Consider the following 17,615-nt stretch of genomic DNA (forward strand, 5'->3'; position numbering starts at 1 on the left):
AAATACATATAATTCATTCAACAATTCTTTTGACAACAACTTTTCCACTTTGATTTCTGAATCTCTTTGAACTTCTTCTTCTTTCTTTTGCCAAAAGCTTTCCAAAGTTTTATGGTTTTCCAAACCTTGAAAACTGTGCTATTCATCTTTTTCATTCCCTTCTCCCTTTGCAAAAAAGAATTCACCAAGGACTAACCGCCTGAATTCTTTTTGTCTCTCTTCTCCCTTTTTCAAAAGAACAAAGGACTAACTGCCTGAATTCTTTTGTGTCTCTCTTCTCCCTTGTCAAAGAATTCAAAATGACACAGTCTGAGAATTATTTTGATTCTTCCCTTTCCCATATACAAAAGATTTCAAAGGACTAACCGCCTAAGAATTCTTTTGTATCCCCATTCACAAAGTTTCAAAGGTTTAACCGCCTGAGAACTTTGTCTTAACACATTGGAGGGTACATCCTTTGTGGTACAAGTAGAGGGTACATCTACTTGGGTTGTTGACTGAGAACAAGAGAGGGTACATCTCTTGTGGATCAGTTCTAGTGGAGGGTACATCCACTAGGTTGTTCAAAGAGAACAAGGGAGGGTACATCCCTTGTGGATCTTTGCTTGTAAAGGAATTTTACAAGGTTGAAAAGAAATCTCAAGGACCGTAGGTCACTTGGGGACTAGATGTAGGCACGGGTTGTTGCCGAACCAGTATAAAAACTCTTGTGTGTTTGTCTCCTTCTTCCCTACTCTTTTAATTTCCGCTGTGCACTTTAATTCTCGCTTTTACTTTTGGTTAAGTTTCTTTTCTATTCTTCATTTACTTAACAACATAGTAAAAGCCTTAGAAGAGTAAATCTTTAATTAGTAAAGGTTTAAGAATAATTAGTTCAACCCCCCTTCTTAATTATTCTGAGGCCACTTGATCCAACAGGAGGGTGCATTGAAGACAAACGTTACATTCGATGTTCTGCCGCAAGTGTGTGCAGCGCAAACACAATACTCTTGCATACGTGTCACTTATTCAGTGGATACATACTGGAGACGTGGTTCGTGTGTGAGTGGGGCTGCATTGTGGTGCAAAATTTTAGGGCACCACTTCAGCTCCTGCAAGTTACCGAAGATTTTGCCTCCTCTTTAAATAGAAGGGAAGTTTGATTCTGGGGCACTATCACTATGATTTCCTGTCTCTTGAATCCTCTTTGCTATCTTGCTTGCTTCTTGCAATTTTCTTTCTTCCCCATTCATCTTCTTCAATCCTTTAAGGTATTTTGTTTTTGATAATGTCTTCATTTTTGTCTGACTCTGCCATCGCCATGGGTGATAGTGATTCCGGGGGTTTGATTCAGCAACCCTTGATGGACTGGGAGGTCATTCCATTGACCGTTCTTCCTCAGAAGATACTTGTTGTGGTCTCTCCGACAATGAGTCCTCCTCATCGGATAGAGTAAGGGCTTCACACCGTACTAATGGAGACAGTTCTCGCCTTCATGGGGCAGCACAGCCTTCCACTGCTTCCAGGGAGCGTGTCCTAGTTACTGTGATCCTCCCCCCTTCTACTTCCGAGGGAGTAGGGAGAGATAGTGGCAGGGGAGATGTCAAGGTGTCTCCTTACGTGTGACACAGTCATAGCGCTGGGTCACCATCGTCCCCACCTACCATCGTTGGCTATGAGTAGGTGAGGGATGATGTTCTGAAGTACAAGTCTTCTCTCACCTTTGCAGTGAGCATCATTGGTCTACAACACCAAGTGAAGCTAGCAAGACTTGAGGACTCCTGCAAGATATTTGTTCAGGCCTGCGGGAGTGATGACTTCCCTTTCTTGAGGGCGACGCCGAGCAGTCCACCCTTCTTCTTTATGTATAGGTGTTTGTTTGAGGTCTTGGGTCTCATTCTCCCTTGATCACTTTCCAATGTGTTTTTCTTGAGCACTTAAATGTGGCTCCTTCTCAGCTCCACCCAAATAGTTGGGCAATGTGAGAGCTTTTGAAATTTTGTGCCCTTTCTTCAACATCCAGCCCAGTGCATCGGTCTTTTTATTTTTCTTCTAGATGAAATTAACTAGCAAGATTGGTTGGGTCTCCTTGAACAGTGTGTCCAAGAAGCTATTAAGTTTGACTCAAACATCTTTCGCCATTTTAAGCATCATTTGTTTAAGATCTTGGCTGCTGATGTCGTGGATGATGGTTTACAGCTGATGTTTAACATGGACGGGGAGCCCCGCTTCCCGTTCTATTGGTAGTTTGACCCCACCAGGTTTAAGTCTTTGGACGAGGATTTGTTGACCCTTGTGGAGAGGCTTAACAAAGATATTTTGGAGTAGCTGCCGGCCGCACTGGACACGCAGGCCATTCTGTCTCTTCCCTTGGCAAGTGATCCCCTAGCTTCCTTGAATAGTAAATTGCCTATCATTGTCCTCTTTTGTGTTTGAGGTCAGTGTCGGTCGAAACTAACACTTGCTTGTATTGTTGTTGCTCATTTTGCAGGTATTATGGGTGACTTCTCTTGGAGGCCACTTGCAAATCAGGATGGACTTGCTGGTGGTGTTGTGCCACCATCTACTACTGCTTCTGTTGTTGGAGAAGGGGGTCAATTTGCTGGTAAGGTTGGTCGTGTTGTTGTTGTTGTAGAGGTCATCCCTGGTACCCCGTTCTATGTTATGGCAAAGAGGAAACAAGATGATGGTGTGTTAGGCCATCTTGCCGTAAAAAGTTGAAGGCCCCTTTGAGCCTCCGTGTTGTGAGGCAAGCTGTAGGGTTAACGCCCGATGTAGGTCATCGTTCATGTGTGCAAGATATGCCTCAAGCTCCAGTGGCCATCAAGGCTCCTGCTACCAATGTTGTTGTTACTGTTACTGCTACTCCTCCACCTCCTCCTGCTGTACCTTGTTAGGAGGTCGCTCCTGCTGCTGCTGTTAATGTGCAAGCCATTTCAGTTGGTGCTATCATGGTTCCGTCGTCCACTGCCGTTGCACCCTTGTTGAGTACTGATGTGGTGACTACTAGTGCTCCTCTAAATTTTCTCTCAACTATTTCAAACTACTATATCTTATCTTTATTTATATATTCATATTCTTAATCACTAATCTCTTAACCAGAGAATTGTCACGGTGGTGTAAGGTCGCTCAGAACATTCACTTGAAAACAATTTATTTAGCATAAGGACTCATGTTAGATTCGCTTCATATGTAAAATTTCCTTGAGTCAATGATAATCATGCACCACAAATGAGATTAATTTATGACTCGGTAAAGTTGGAGATACGGGTGATGTTTGACTCAAGACAAAAAAATCACAAATCTCTTTTATTCTATCTTTTTTATCTCAATGTCTAAAATGAATTTCAATAAAAAATTTAAAGTGTCAATTATTAAAAATAAAATTATATCACAATTTAAATTATTTATTGTGAGTCCAAAATATATTTTATAAAATAAAAAATATTTATTTATCATACATTCTAATTATGTAAAAAAACATTTATTACATGTTATCCTCAATTTAAAATACTAGTAGTTTTAAATAAGGGTAAATAGTCAAATTTATCCTTAAGAGTCCAAGACGTTGACAAATTGATCTCTGAAAGATGAAAAATTTAAATTTAGTCCCTGGATGTGTAAAAAATGTGACGAATTAGTCATACAAACAATTTAATGATAAATTGATCCCGAAACTTTGCAAATTAATGTCAAGTTAGTAAAAAAATATAGTTTATTGTCAAATTTAACATTACAACTTAATGAAAAAATGGTTTAAAAAATTTAATAACATAATTGATTTGTTGCATTTTTTTCACATTTTGAACTAAATTTATATTTTTCATCTTTTAGGGACCAATTTATCATCACATCACACTTTCAAATACAAATTTGACTACTTACCCTTAAATAATAAACTTGGATGAATGAAAAAAAAATGACTTCTGATCTTTTGTCTCTCCTCTCTTTGGCTTTCATGTCACTCTCCTTCTACTCCTTTTTCTAGATAATCCCTTTTAAGGTAAAATGAAAAATGTAAATTGTTAAATAATTTTTTTCCGTTAGTTATAAAGGTTTTATTTTCAAGTTTTAACTTTAAAATAGGACTTAACCATAGATTTTCTTTTCTTTTCTTTCAACTCCTTTTATTATTGAGCATGCTTTGAAAGTTTTCACATTACACTCACAACTCACTAGCTACGCTTTATACTTGAAGGGCTTGTACTTGCGAAGAGCTTGATTCATCCCATGAATGGCAGCAATTGCTATAGCCAGTGATAGTAACATGAAAACCAAGCTCAATGTTTTAAGTCCAAGCCATCTCATTGCTCCTTTCTTTATCTTCTTTCTTGCAATGTACATCTCCACTGGAAAATATACTGTTATTGGCCAGAACCCAATGGCCCCCAAAAGGGCAAGCATCTCATTGAAAAAAGGCATTGCCATGGCTAGAATAGTCACTACTGCCACAAATATGGTCCTCCAAACTAGCCTAAAGAAGCTAAGGCAGAACTTCATTCTCCCGATGATCAAAGGGTATTCCCTATTAATAAAACTTGAGCTTGGCCACCTTTCTCTAGCCCATGTTTCAACTGCACCAAAAATAGGTTGGACAATAACCTACCACAATTTATTCATTCTTTTGATCAGTAAACTTATTAGAACAAGTAATTGAAATTCACAAAAGGAAAAGATCAACAATTTAATAAATTTATTTCACAAGAGTTATATATTATAAGGCTATGAGAAATGTTAGAAACATACTGCTAACATACTTTTTTATTAGTAGAAATTGATTGAAAATGAAGAAATTTTGTTGGTCTGTCATCATATTTAATGATTCTTTCTCTTGTGTTTGTAGTTTTAAATAAATTTTAATGAATTAAAAATAATGTGTTTGAAGAAGTGTGTTTCTAACAATCCTCTAAGCTTAATTGTAAAATTTATCAAGAAAATTTTAAATTTTTTTCTAAGTTTTACCGTGAAACTTATTAAAATTAGTTATACAACTTCATTAAAATGTCATACTAGCATGTCATTAGTGGATCCAATTTTCCTATAAGTTTATGAAATGCCTACAAAATCAAAATTTTAATCTAGAAATTACATTTGTATTTAGTCATTAGTCTTTCCTTCTTTTTTATACATATTTAGTCTTTAGACTTTATATACCAGTTTTGTCCAACTAAACCTATATGTTCAACCCATTCTAACAATCACATTGCTTTTATATTAATGTGTTGGTAATTAATTATAAAACTCCCATTTAACAAGATCAATCAAATAGATTTTCAAACACACCCTACACCCTAAGTACTATAAATTTTGTCAACAAAATGTTTTGAATGTCATAACTCATAAGATGAAAGACAATGTGTCTGAACCTGATATGCTCCAACCAGGTGCACCACAATGAAGACATTGGCTATGTCAATTAGCCAAAAAGGTTCTTTAAAGCCAGAGCTCAATAGGATGTTGCCAGGTGTTTCTGAGCCAAATGCAGCATAGCCAGAGCATGCACATAGCTGGAAGAAAACCGTCATTGTGGATATACCTATCATATTTGCCTTCTTCATCACTTTATTTTCTGGTGGTGATGATCTCAAAGTGTCCTGTTTTCCATGCCAGATCAATATAAAATCAAAATAATTTAAAGTGTAACAATGGCAAGAAGAAAAAAATAATTGTTTCTAGAAGTCAAATTAAACTATATATTAAGTCCTTACAATTGTTCTCATTCTAAGTTTTAATCTATATTTTCCTTGATTCATAGGAATTAAAGACAATTATCAAAGAATTTATAATGTACCCTGCTCAACCAACAAGTTTTAGTCTTTGTATGAGAAAATGGTAAGTTTTAGTTCTATGCATGCATTAAAATTAATTTTTGGTCCTCATTACTAATATAAAAAAACATTTTCTAACAATGAAACCGCTACAAAAAAGATGACAATGAAACCATGGAAGACTATTATGAACTAAGACTATACAATCGTATATACGAACTAAAACATAAAATAAAGACAATCATAGAAATGAAATGATTAGTTTAACCTAAAAAAATATATTGTTATGTTATTCGTATTTTGTCTATCATTTTATTTCTTTTTGTTTTGTCTCTTCTAAACATGAGTATCATTTTCTTGAAGAAAGTGTAATATAATGCAGTTGATATCCAATGTATCAACCACCTGAACCAACTGCAAACTGTTTTATTCATGCACATTTTATTGTTAGCCATTCGATAATGCTAAGAGGAAATAAATAAACATATACATGCAAGACCATAAAGTGTAAGAGTGAATATAATTATATAATAATTGGATTATATTTGTACCAAGAGACACCATCTTCTGTATCAAATGACTTGGAGATTGAGATTTGAGAAAAAGTTAAGTAGTTCTATAATTGAAATTGGAAAACATGATACTATTATTTCGTGGACAACAAATTCAAATTTCCTTATTTATTGTGCATGCATACCTGAATATCTACGGCAATTTGAGAATAACAACTAGCAAGTGCAATGTTTCCTAATGCAATGAGCATGTTCCACAAGTTATGATCTGCTGAACTTTGTATATTGTTGCCGCCCATTAAAGATGTACTTTTTCCTTTCCCTGCTTCAACCCATATATAAATCCTCATAAACCATTACAGATAAAGCATAATCTATTTAGAACCTAATATAAAGAAGAAGAATCAAGAGAGTGTTCAGCCAATTGAATGATTTTGAATCCTAAAAAGAAAAAAAGAAAAATGATTTTCTTTTAGTATCTTTCTCACTAGTCCAAATTTGAATAATAATATTTTATATGACAAAGTGTTAATTAATCAATTAAATAAATATCTTAAACTTTATTTTCTAAAAGCAATACTATCTTTTTTAGAAAAAAAATGTACTTTTTATATTAAACTTATATGTGTTTAAGTGTGCATGAATATAAGTTTTAGCTTAAGTAGAAGAAGTTCGTGTTGGAGAGAAAATATACACACACAGTAGAGAGAGAAGACAAGTATTAGGGAGAAAGAGTTTCTAATCTCATTAACGTTGAGACTAATACATGTTCAGTATTTATACTAAACAAACTACAATGCACACTATGTGTTAACAACCAATTAACACTCTAATAGAATTAATTGTTTTTGTTATATTTCAAATTACATTCCACAATACTCCTTAATTCAAACACTAAATAGAAACTGCATGCATCTCCTTTCTCAGTTTCTCAAAATGATCTTTCTTTCAAAGCCTTTGTTAGTATGTTTGCAAGCTGCTCTTTTGTTAGATAGTAAATCAATTCAAAGTTCCCTTTGTTCACTTGATCTCTTAGAAAATGGAATCGAGTCTTAATATGTTTGCTTCTACCATGGGATACCGAATTCTTAGCTAGATTAATGGCTGATTTATTGTCAACCATCAACTACATATGTTTCTTCAAATCAATAATTAACTTCTTCAACAATGATTTCAACCAAAGAGCTAGACATGTAGCAAATGATCCAGCAACATATTTAGTTTCACATGTTGAGAAAGCTATAGCAGGTTGTTTCTTTGAGCACCAAGAGATTGGTTCACTCAGAAATTTGAAAATATAGCCAGATGTACTTTTCTTATCAACCTTATCACCTCTCCAAGCCGAGTCAAAGTATCCTACAAGAAATTTCATAGTTGTTGCTCCTTGTTTGGAAAGAGTACTCCATACTCCCATATTTCCTTATAGATATCTCATTATCCTCTTTGTAACATATAAATGAGATCTTCTCAAATCATCCATAAATCGACTAGACAAGCCAAAAAGAAAAATATGCTAGGCCTTCTATTGCGCAAATACCTCAAGGATCCCACAATCTGTTTGAATAGAGTATTGTTAACACTCTCATCATCATTTCCTTTCATGAGTTTTGCATTTGCATCCATTGGTGTCACAACTAAGTTGCAATTAGTCATATTGAATCTTTTCAATATTTCTAATGCATACTTCTTTTGGTGCAAGATAGTTCTGGTTGAAGCATTTGTAAACTCTATACCTAAGAAATAACTGAGTCTTCCCAAGTCTATCATTTCAAATTCAAACATCATGTCAAATTTGAAATCATCAATCTCCTTAAGATTGTTCCCAATAACCAATAGATCATCAACATAGAGGCATATTATTACTTGATCCAATCCTCCATTTTGCAATCTTACATATACTCCATGCCCAATATAGCACTTGCTAAAGTATTGCTGAACCAAAAAGGCATCAATCCTTTTATTCCAAGCTCTAGGGGCTTGCTTCAACCCATAGAGTGCCTTTTTAAGCTTGTACACCATATCTTCTCTTCCTTTTATCTCAAATCCAGGTGGTTGAATGACATAAACCTCTTCCTTCAAAGGTCCATTGAGGAATACAAACTTCACATCAAGTTGAAAAAGGGGCCAGCTTCTTGCACTACCACCAATCTAATTGTCTCAACCCTTGCCATTGGTGCAAATACTTTTGAGTGGTCGAGACTAGCCCTTTGTAGAAAGCCCTTTACAACCAATCTTTCTTTGTGCTTTATAGGTTGATTCTTGTCTTCCAAGTTTCTTCTTCTTTGACCAGGGCCATGTTTGAAGAAAAGTGAGCCAAATATTCTAAGATGACTCACAATTGGCTTCCTTCCTGTCCAAATGTCCTTAGGAACTTTCTCCTTCAATTTCTTAGTTGGGCACTTGTTCAACAAATAGGCAACTATTGAGATAGCTTTACCCCCACAATGATTGTGGTAAGGCCTTCTCTTTCAACATACTTCTTACCATATTCACCATTGTTTTGTTTCTTCTTCCTGCAAGACCATTGTGTTATGGTGTGTAGGGAGTTGTTACCTCATGCAAAATTACATTCCTCGTGTAGAATTCATCAAACTCATTAGAGTTGTATTCTCCTCCTCTATCAGTTCTTAATATTTTGATGGACTTTCCACTTTGTCACTCAACTATAACTCTAAATTTTTGAGTGTATCGAAAGCCTCATACATAGCTTTGATCAAATATATCCACATCATTCTACTAAACTCATAAACAAAGGAAATGAAATACTTGTTTCCTTCCCATTGAAGGGATTTCAAATGACCCACATATACCAAAGTACACTACATCCAATAAACATGTTGCTCTAATAGGAAAACTTGATTTAAAAGAGTTCCTTGATTGCTTACCAATTAGACACACCTCACACACCTTCTCTCGTATTATGACTGAAGGAATTCCAACAACCAATTTTTTAGATCCAAGCTAGTGTAAGCTCTTGAAATTCAAATGACACCATACCTTGAGTGCCAAAGCTAACACTTCTCCTAAATTCAGTAGCCTTTAAGCATTTAACTTCAGTAGTATGGATGTTGATTTGAAAGGTTATATTCCTTGAGAGTGAGGCTTTCAAAATCAACCTCTTACTGAAGTCAAACAACTCAAGAAAATCTCACTTCATGGTGACTGAGAATATTTTCTGAATTAGTTGCCTAATGCTTATCATATTGCACTTCATCCTAGGTACATACAACACATTCTTCACAATTGTAGGTTTTTCATCTCTTCTCTTGATTACAATGTTGCCAACACCATCAGCATTCAAGGTTTTGTCGTCAACAAATTAAACCTTGCTCTTTCTGGATGTATCAAGATCAGTTAACCACTCCTTGTGATTGGTCATGTGATTCAAGCAACCTGTATCAAGATACCATGACTCATTTTGCACAACATCATCATTGTTGGTTACCATCAATAGAACAATATCTGAGTCTAAATCTTCTTGGACCACATGTGCTTTCATTATCATTTGTTCTTTTCTGCTTGCCTTTTCCATACCAACAGTCATTAGCAAAGTGTCCCCATTTTTCACAATTGAAGCACTAAATTTTGCTTTTATAAAATTTCTTTCCTCTTTTGCCTTTTGCTAACCCTCCTTTTCTATTCGAAGATTTAGGTTTGTCACCATCAACCTTTGAATGTTCTTGATTAGAGGACCAACTCCCTTTGCTGAATTTTCCTTTTCCTTTCTTCCATTTTCTTTAATCACCACTCCCTTTCTTTGTTGCTTGAGACCATAATGCTTGATCAACACTTTTTTCATTACTCATTTCATCTAGTCTTAGTTCATTAGCCTTAAGAGATCCATGTAACTCCTCAATCATCATGGGCTCTACATCTTTTGACTCCTCAATTGCCACTACTATGTGATCGAATCTGGGAGTCATTGTACAAAAGATCTTGTCAAGAATCATTTCATCAATCATATTCTTTTCCATATGCTTTCATCTTATTTGTCATAGTTATGACTCTTGTAAAATAGTCTGCTACCTTCTCAAGATCCTCCATTTTTGGCATCTCATATTGCCTCTGTAAAGCCTGAAGTCACACTTTCTTGCCTTTCTCACTACCAGCGTGACACTTCTACAGTATGTCCCAAACCTCCTTGGTTGCGGTTGCTATAGAGATCTTCTCAAATTGGGCATCATCAACACTTAGATGTAGTAGAAACATGATCTTGCAATCTTTTTTCTATGATTCTTTGTATGCTATTCTCTGGGCTTTACTGGAACCTTCACTCGATACCGTATACCCATTTGTCACAACTTCAAAAAAATCTTGAAAATCGAACAATACCTTCATTTAGGTGTTCCTTCTATCTTGGAAGTTGGTAGGGATGCTTTTGCTAGTCCCAACCATTGCCACCACTTTCTCTTATGTGACTTTGACAGGTCCCACACTTACGAGCTCTAATTACCAAATTTGTTGGAGAGAAAATATACACTCAATAGAGAGAGAGAAGACAAGTATTAAAGATAAAGAGTTTCTAATTTCATTAACTTTGAGACTGATACATGTTCAGTATTTATACTAAACTATTCTACAATGCACACTGTGTTAACAACCAATTAACACTCTAACTGAATTAATTGCGTTAACTTTTTCTGTTATATTTTGAATTTCATTCCACAACAGTTTGGAGTACTAGTAATTGTTGTTGGTAACGAAACAAAAAACTGGAATATATATGAGACCAAAATAGATAACAAAAAAAGTGAATAAGAAGGAGGGAATTAACCTTGGATGACTGTAGCAAGAGAGAGTCCAGCACCAATCAATGCATAACCAAAAGACATGATCGCAGCTATGATTGAGAGCCAAGACAGGTTGTGAAAATTGGGGATTTGAGACAAAACGATTTGTACAGTTCCAAGAGCGATCATGTATGGATTTGTCGAAAAACGGCACGAAGCTGCAGTTCCATTCTGGTGGAAACAATTGATTTTTCGTATTGTCCTGAAATATGCAATAAATCAAGTTTGAATAATGAAAATTGAAGTCACCAAAAAATGCCGTAAGTTTTTAATAAGTTATTCTTTAATGATACAATTGACTTTAAATATATTGGATCTTTTTACTAATATCTTTGACTTTTTTTTATCAATGCATGAGATCTTTTTTATTTTATAAATACTAATAACATACTATTTTCATTGGTGAGCTTATAACGTAAGCTTTAGCTATTTTACCTTTACACCGGTCTTGCACTCTAGCAATCAAACTTTCAGGATGATGACTATCTTTACTTCAAACAACTACACACACCAGGATGTCACCTTTGCACTTTAGTAGCTTAGTCAGTTTCTTGCAAAGCCAACAATGACTAATTAAAAAATTGATCGTCAAATTTTGTGACATTTGAAAGGGTGTGCCCCTGGTAAGGGCATAATAATATTTCTCCTATTCTTCCTCATTCCAGCTGTTATAGGCTTTACTAATGCAGATTTGGAAAATCAGTTATTGACTACTATTTCTACTTAGGTGATTCCCTTTATCAGCTAGAGATCTAAGAAACAACACATTATAGGACCCTCTTCATCAGAGGCAGAGTACATAATATTTATAGAGACATAAACTATATTGAAATTAATCTTTATTTACTACTTTCTGGTATGAAATAAATCATACCGGAAGGAAAATATCCACTTGTATGAAATAAAGATTTGCCACTGGTTTCGGCCTTTATACCAAAATCATGATTAAAAAAATTACTGTTTTCTAACATCCTAATTCTACAAACCACAAAAGTAACATAAAGAAACAGAGAACTTACACCACACTTATAGCTGTAGTTATTGTGTACCCAATTGCTGGCCCAATAAGGTTGCTGTACTGGAAGAATGCACATACCATGTGCATTTTACCACCTAATAAATTACAGTTAGATTAGAAATTCAGCTTTGGCACGAAGTCATATGTGGCATTACTGCCATTACATGACATGAGATTTGGCAATTAATTACATTACATACCTAAGTTTCTTCTTACAGCCTCCATGTAAGAATGGTTCCTCTTGCCGGTGACAGGATCTGGTGATCTATAACAATCAGCTAGAAGATTTGAAGTATATAGGTTGACAATTGCAAAGAGCAGGATTGAAAATATGCCAATTATCCATCCCAATTGGGCCATAGCCCAGGCTAAAGACAAAACTCCAGCACCAATCACTGCCGTTATTATGTGTGCACTTGCTGTCCATGCTGTTCCTGCTTATTTGTCATTCAAATTTACCATAGTCACTACATACAAATTGTTCAGTTTAGGAGCTTGAAAATTGAACTAAAGAACAGTTCAAATCAGTTTTTTACTTAAAGCAGTTCAGTTTTTTTTTACTTAAAACAATTCAATTCAGTTCCACACCAGTACAGTTTTTTTTTTTTTTTTTTTTTTTTTTTTTTTTTTTTTTAATGAACAGCCCTATAATACTCAACAACCTTGTCTACAAGTAAGCATACATATACTAGTTTATAATTTCCTTGTGAAAGAATAAGCAAGACATGCATGATTTTATTAGCATACGCATGTCTCCAAATATGCATATATAATATTGAAAACATAAAATGTACTTAGAGTCAATACGTGCTCTCCAAATACACAATTAATTTGCTTCATTTATTTGATAATCATATTAGCAATATGTGAGGGAATCAAGTTGTTGATATAATTATCTAAGGAAAGCAGGGGAACCACTAGCAATGGTTAATCACCTTGAGTCAGTAAAATGGAGAAGCCTCAAACGTCCCATTTCAAAAGTTTTAGTTAGTCAATGAAGATCATATAACTAGGAGTTATAAGGTTGACTTAGTAATTTAAGAAAAAAGGGAAAGGAGGGATGGAATTTCTCCTACTAAAAAAAACTAACAAATTAAACCAAGAACGGTCAATATAAGTAATAGTGGCTTGTAGTCCTTAGTCAAGTGATTCAGGGTTCTAATCCTGATTGACTTTTAGGTATAAAATAAATTGTGTTGGAAAATATTTATCTTGTATGCACTCATAGTCTTCAAGAATGATTATTCATCGCATTTGATGGAATTTACTTCGTATAAAAATATTGATAAAAAAACATCATATAACCAACTAAGTTTGTTTGACTTAGTGAAAAAGGATATATCATAATGCATTAAATTATAAGTTCTAATTTGAGTGTCATCATTGTAAATTATTCTCACTTTTGGACTCAAATATAAACAAAGTAAAACTAACTATTTTTAAAACTAATGAAAAAAGTTTGTTAATATCATTTAATTATGCTAATAAGATTTAAAAAATATTTTTTTTTCTTAAAGTGTCATTCATTAAAATTTAATATCAAGAATAAAAAAATTGTTGAAAATAAAATCTCAATTAATTATATTAATTATAGGTTATTTTGGGATGATATCATTAAAATAAGATTGAAATAATAAAGATTTGCTTAGTATTTAATCTACACAATTTTTGTTTTCTATTACTTAATTATAAATTTATAATTGAGTCGAGAGTAAGTAAAAAAGAAAAAAGAAATAAGTTATGTCAGCATCATATGGTTGTCATACGAACGTACTCAGATTCATGGGATCATTTATGCGACTTCAATGTACTCATGCCCTGAAATGACTCACCGTTCTACTCTGCCTCTCTAGTAAGGCTAGGTCACGCCATCCTTAATTTAATCAAGCTTTATTTCGAACTTTGAGAATTTTGTGTGACTACTTATCCACAAGGGAAGTTTTGAATTAATCAAGGTTGTTGGTATCAGAGTAGTATTGAACTGGGTTTCATCAAGCAAAGTTTTAGATTCAAAGGTAGTGGATGAAAAAAGTAATTAAAAAAATTATTAATGATGATGAATCAAATTTTTGAATAAAAATTAACCAATGAACACTATGTACCAATAATATACTTATAAAAAAAATTCACGTTTTCTTTTTTATGCTAAATTAGGGAAAATAATATATTTATCTTTGGATATCAATTTATTATGTCCTATTTTTTTTAAGAAAGTTTAATTATCAGACATATTTATTAAGGAATTCAATTAATAATATTTAATTTTAAAAATCTTCTTAAAATACCCTTCATAATACTGTTTATAAAATATGAATAAATGATTGACGATAAATAAAATTTTATTAAATGAAGAATATAATAAGAATATTATGAGATAAAAGTAGTTAATATTTTTTTTATATCTAGCTCTAATTTTTTTTTTTACTTATATTTAGGTCTGAATTATTACTTAAAAGTATTCTAGTTAATATTTTTCTTAATAGTATATGATTATCATCCATTCTTATTCGTAGTACTAATTATTATTGTGAGTAGTTGAAAAATATAAAAATTTATAGGATAATTTATCACAACAGTAGGTAAATATGTTGTCTTTCAAGCTTGAATTCCCGGGGCCCTTTTCATCGAGCACGTACAATATTTGCTTCTAGGAGTATTAATTTAGTGCAGAAATCAGTCCAGATACGTAGAACTTTACTTCTTTTTGCCTTTGAAACTTAATATATATATATATATATATATATATATATATATAGAGAGAGAGAGAGAGAGAGAGAGAGGAATAACGATTAACAAAATGATAAGAATTTATATCTTTTAATCAAATAATTTAAAATTTAAATATTAATTAATTTTTAAATATGAAATAAATATGTTAAAAAAGTAATACCTACTTATGTGTGTTCAAGCACTCTAACCGATAGATTACTTTTTTACCAATACCGATGTTCGAACAAAAAATATATGTATCCAAATGTTAAGGGAATCAGTGTCTCATTAATAAGACTCTTAAATGAATCGTGTTGACTAAGGGTACTGTGTCATTTATAAGGCTCTAAAACGTTACTACTTTTAAACTACTATTACTCCATTATGAGAAAAAATTTATTGTAAATGTCTTAATTAAATGAAACTATTTAATATGTGTATATATAGAATCAATTAATAATGTTATACTTTCAATATTCTTCAGTTCTTTTCAATATTTCGTGAAGAAAGCATTGAACATAAAGTAACACATTTAATATTTTCAAAATATAAAAATAATTTAACTTAGTATATAGGAAAATATAAGTAGAAAATTTAAATTTTCAAATTATAAATAAAGTTAAATTTCAACACACTGTTAGCGTAAAAATAATTATATTATAAATGATAAATAAATTAAAAAATGATCATTAATAAGAAATTTAAAATATTTATTAAAAAACATTTATTATATATATAAATAAGTGATTAAATAATAATATAAAAATTCTTTTCCAGTTTGTAGGTGACTTTTACTTTTATAAATATATGCTATATTTTTAAATGAAATGTGACCACCGACAAATGAAATGAAGTGCTTTACAACATCAATTATATATTTCCATTGAGAAAGTGATGGACCCGGCTAGAACATGACAAGAGGAAAGGAAACACCTGGATTTAAAGACATAAACCAGGACATGTCCTACAATATTCTAAACCAATTTATCAATACCAAATCAAAATGAACGGACTTTCTTAATTTTCACCATGTACATTGATACTTTTTTATATTATTATTTTAAAACTAAATAAAGGAGATTCTCAAGCCAAATAACAATTTATCAAAGGAGTAAAGAGAATCACATGCAGATAATTTCGAGAGAGTATAAAAAAAGTGCAAGAGATCAAGAGAACTAACACAAAATGATGCTCATTTTAATTTAAAACTAAAATTTGCACATAAAAAGGGAATTGCAAGTAAAAGATTTGGATTAAGAAACGGATCGAACCTGTTCTTCTGGGTTTGCCATCATCATCCAGAAGTGAATCCGCACCTTCAATCACTAACACACTGTCTTCTGTCATCTCCTCCTTTTCCAAAATGTTCTTAAAAACTCTTTAATTTGCAACTAATGGTATTGCTACTTATAAGTCTAGAAGCAAACCCATACCCACATACATATAGAAAAAGTAAAAGTTAAAGTCAAAACAAAAATTAAATACTGGGGGAACTGTTATGCTTATATTTAAAATATTTTTTATTCTTTTGCCTTTAAATTTAGTTTCATTTCTTTATCAATATGAAACGCTTTTTCTTATCTTTTAATTATGCATTTTCTACATATAAAAAAAATTTGACTACTAAAATTATACTATAGTTATTTCTTGAAAATTAAGATTTTAATTTAAAATATTTTGAATATAATTAAATATATAGTTAACTAATTACAAGTAATTATTATAAAATTTAATTAATTTTATAATATGACAAATTACGATTGCATAAGATTAATGTAAAAAAAATACTATCAATGTTTTAATATAAAATTTAAGAATTTAACTTACATAATGAAATTTTTTTACCATTTCTGTAATGATATGTTAACTTTTTTTACCATTTAGAAAAGTACAAAAAAGACTACAGGCGAGCAAATTAAACTCCTTGCTTTTCTGCCATGCAGAAACTATAACCTTAACTGGGATGGACAATTCTCCCATCTAACCAAGGACAAACTCGAGGAAGGGCCATACTTAGCTAGCCGATTCGCACATTGGTTACCCTCTCTCTCAGAGTATGATTGAAAGAAAGGCACCATTCATGAAAGCCTTGATCTTATTAATGATAGCGGCATAGGGATTCCACTGAGTATCTGATATAAACAAAGAAAATGAAGCCGGGCAACGGGGACGTCCGAGGAGAGTGAAACAGTTACCCAAGCACTGGGATGTTTACCAGTTAGGATGAGTTGGTCCTTGTAAAAGCTGATCATAAGATCCTTAGGCGGGAAGGGTAGTTAGAGGTTGGTTAGTTAGTTAGGGTTAGCAGCAACTAACCACTGGCGGTTAGATATGGCTTCACGAGCATATAAATAATCTTGTAAACTACGAATGTGATATAGAAAAAATATCCAGAAGCTTCTTCTTCCTCCTCTTAAGTTCTTCTCTTCCTCTCTAAGCTCACCCTCGAGCTCGCGTTTTTCTCTCTGCGAGTTTCTTAAGCTCCCTTAGATTCACATATTCGTCAGGAGGTTCCCTAGCCCTCGAAAGCTAGGTATCATTGGTGCTTTCATTGACGCACTCTGTCGCAAGTATGGCTGAAGGAACTAGATCGAAAGCTCTGTCATCGGAAAAATTGGAGGAATTGTTTGCGAAGTTTGCAGCGACATTCGAGGCGAAGATGGAGACCCTAGCGGAACGATTAGCGCATCTCGAAGCAAATTGATATAATCCACAACAAACACAACCTGAGGCGACTTCGTTCCCAGCATCAGGATTACACACAACACTGCATCGGATGAAGCTCGATGTGCCAAGATTCGACGGCTCCGACGCCACAGACTGGATCTTTAAGATAACA

At 33.2% G+C, this 17,615-nt stretch overlaps 1 protein-coding gene across 1 annotated transcript; it reads right to left on the bottom strand.

Moving 5' to 3' along the window:
• Nucleotides 1-4,089: 4,089 nt before the first annotated feature.
• On the bottom strand, nt 4,090-16,207 carry LOC114393206 (amino acid permease 8-like). Its single transcript, XM_028354469.1, has 7 exons — nt 16,048-16,207; nt 12,268-12,501; nt 12,069-12,162; nt 11,034-11,251; nt 6,445-6,581; nt 5,346-5,573; nt 4,090-4,581 (listed from the first exon to the last, which is right to left on the bottom strand). Exons 1-7 carry the CDS (start codon nt 16,121-16,123, stop codon nt 4,159-4,161), a joined length of 1,410 nt encoding a protein of 469 aa, XP_028210270.1. The 5' UTR covers nt 16,124-16,207; the 3' UTR covers nt 4,090-4,158.
• Nucleotides 16,208-17,615: the final 1,408 nt, after the last annotated feature.

The sequence above is a fragment of the Glycine soja genome, chromosome 17 (assembly GCF_004193775.1).
Source record: "Glycine soja cultivar W05 chromosome 17, ASM419377v2, whole genome shotgun sequence".
NCBI classification, from domain to species: Eukaryota; Viridiplantae; Streptophyta; class Magnoliopsida; order Fabales; family Fabaceae; genus Glycine; species Glycine soja.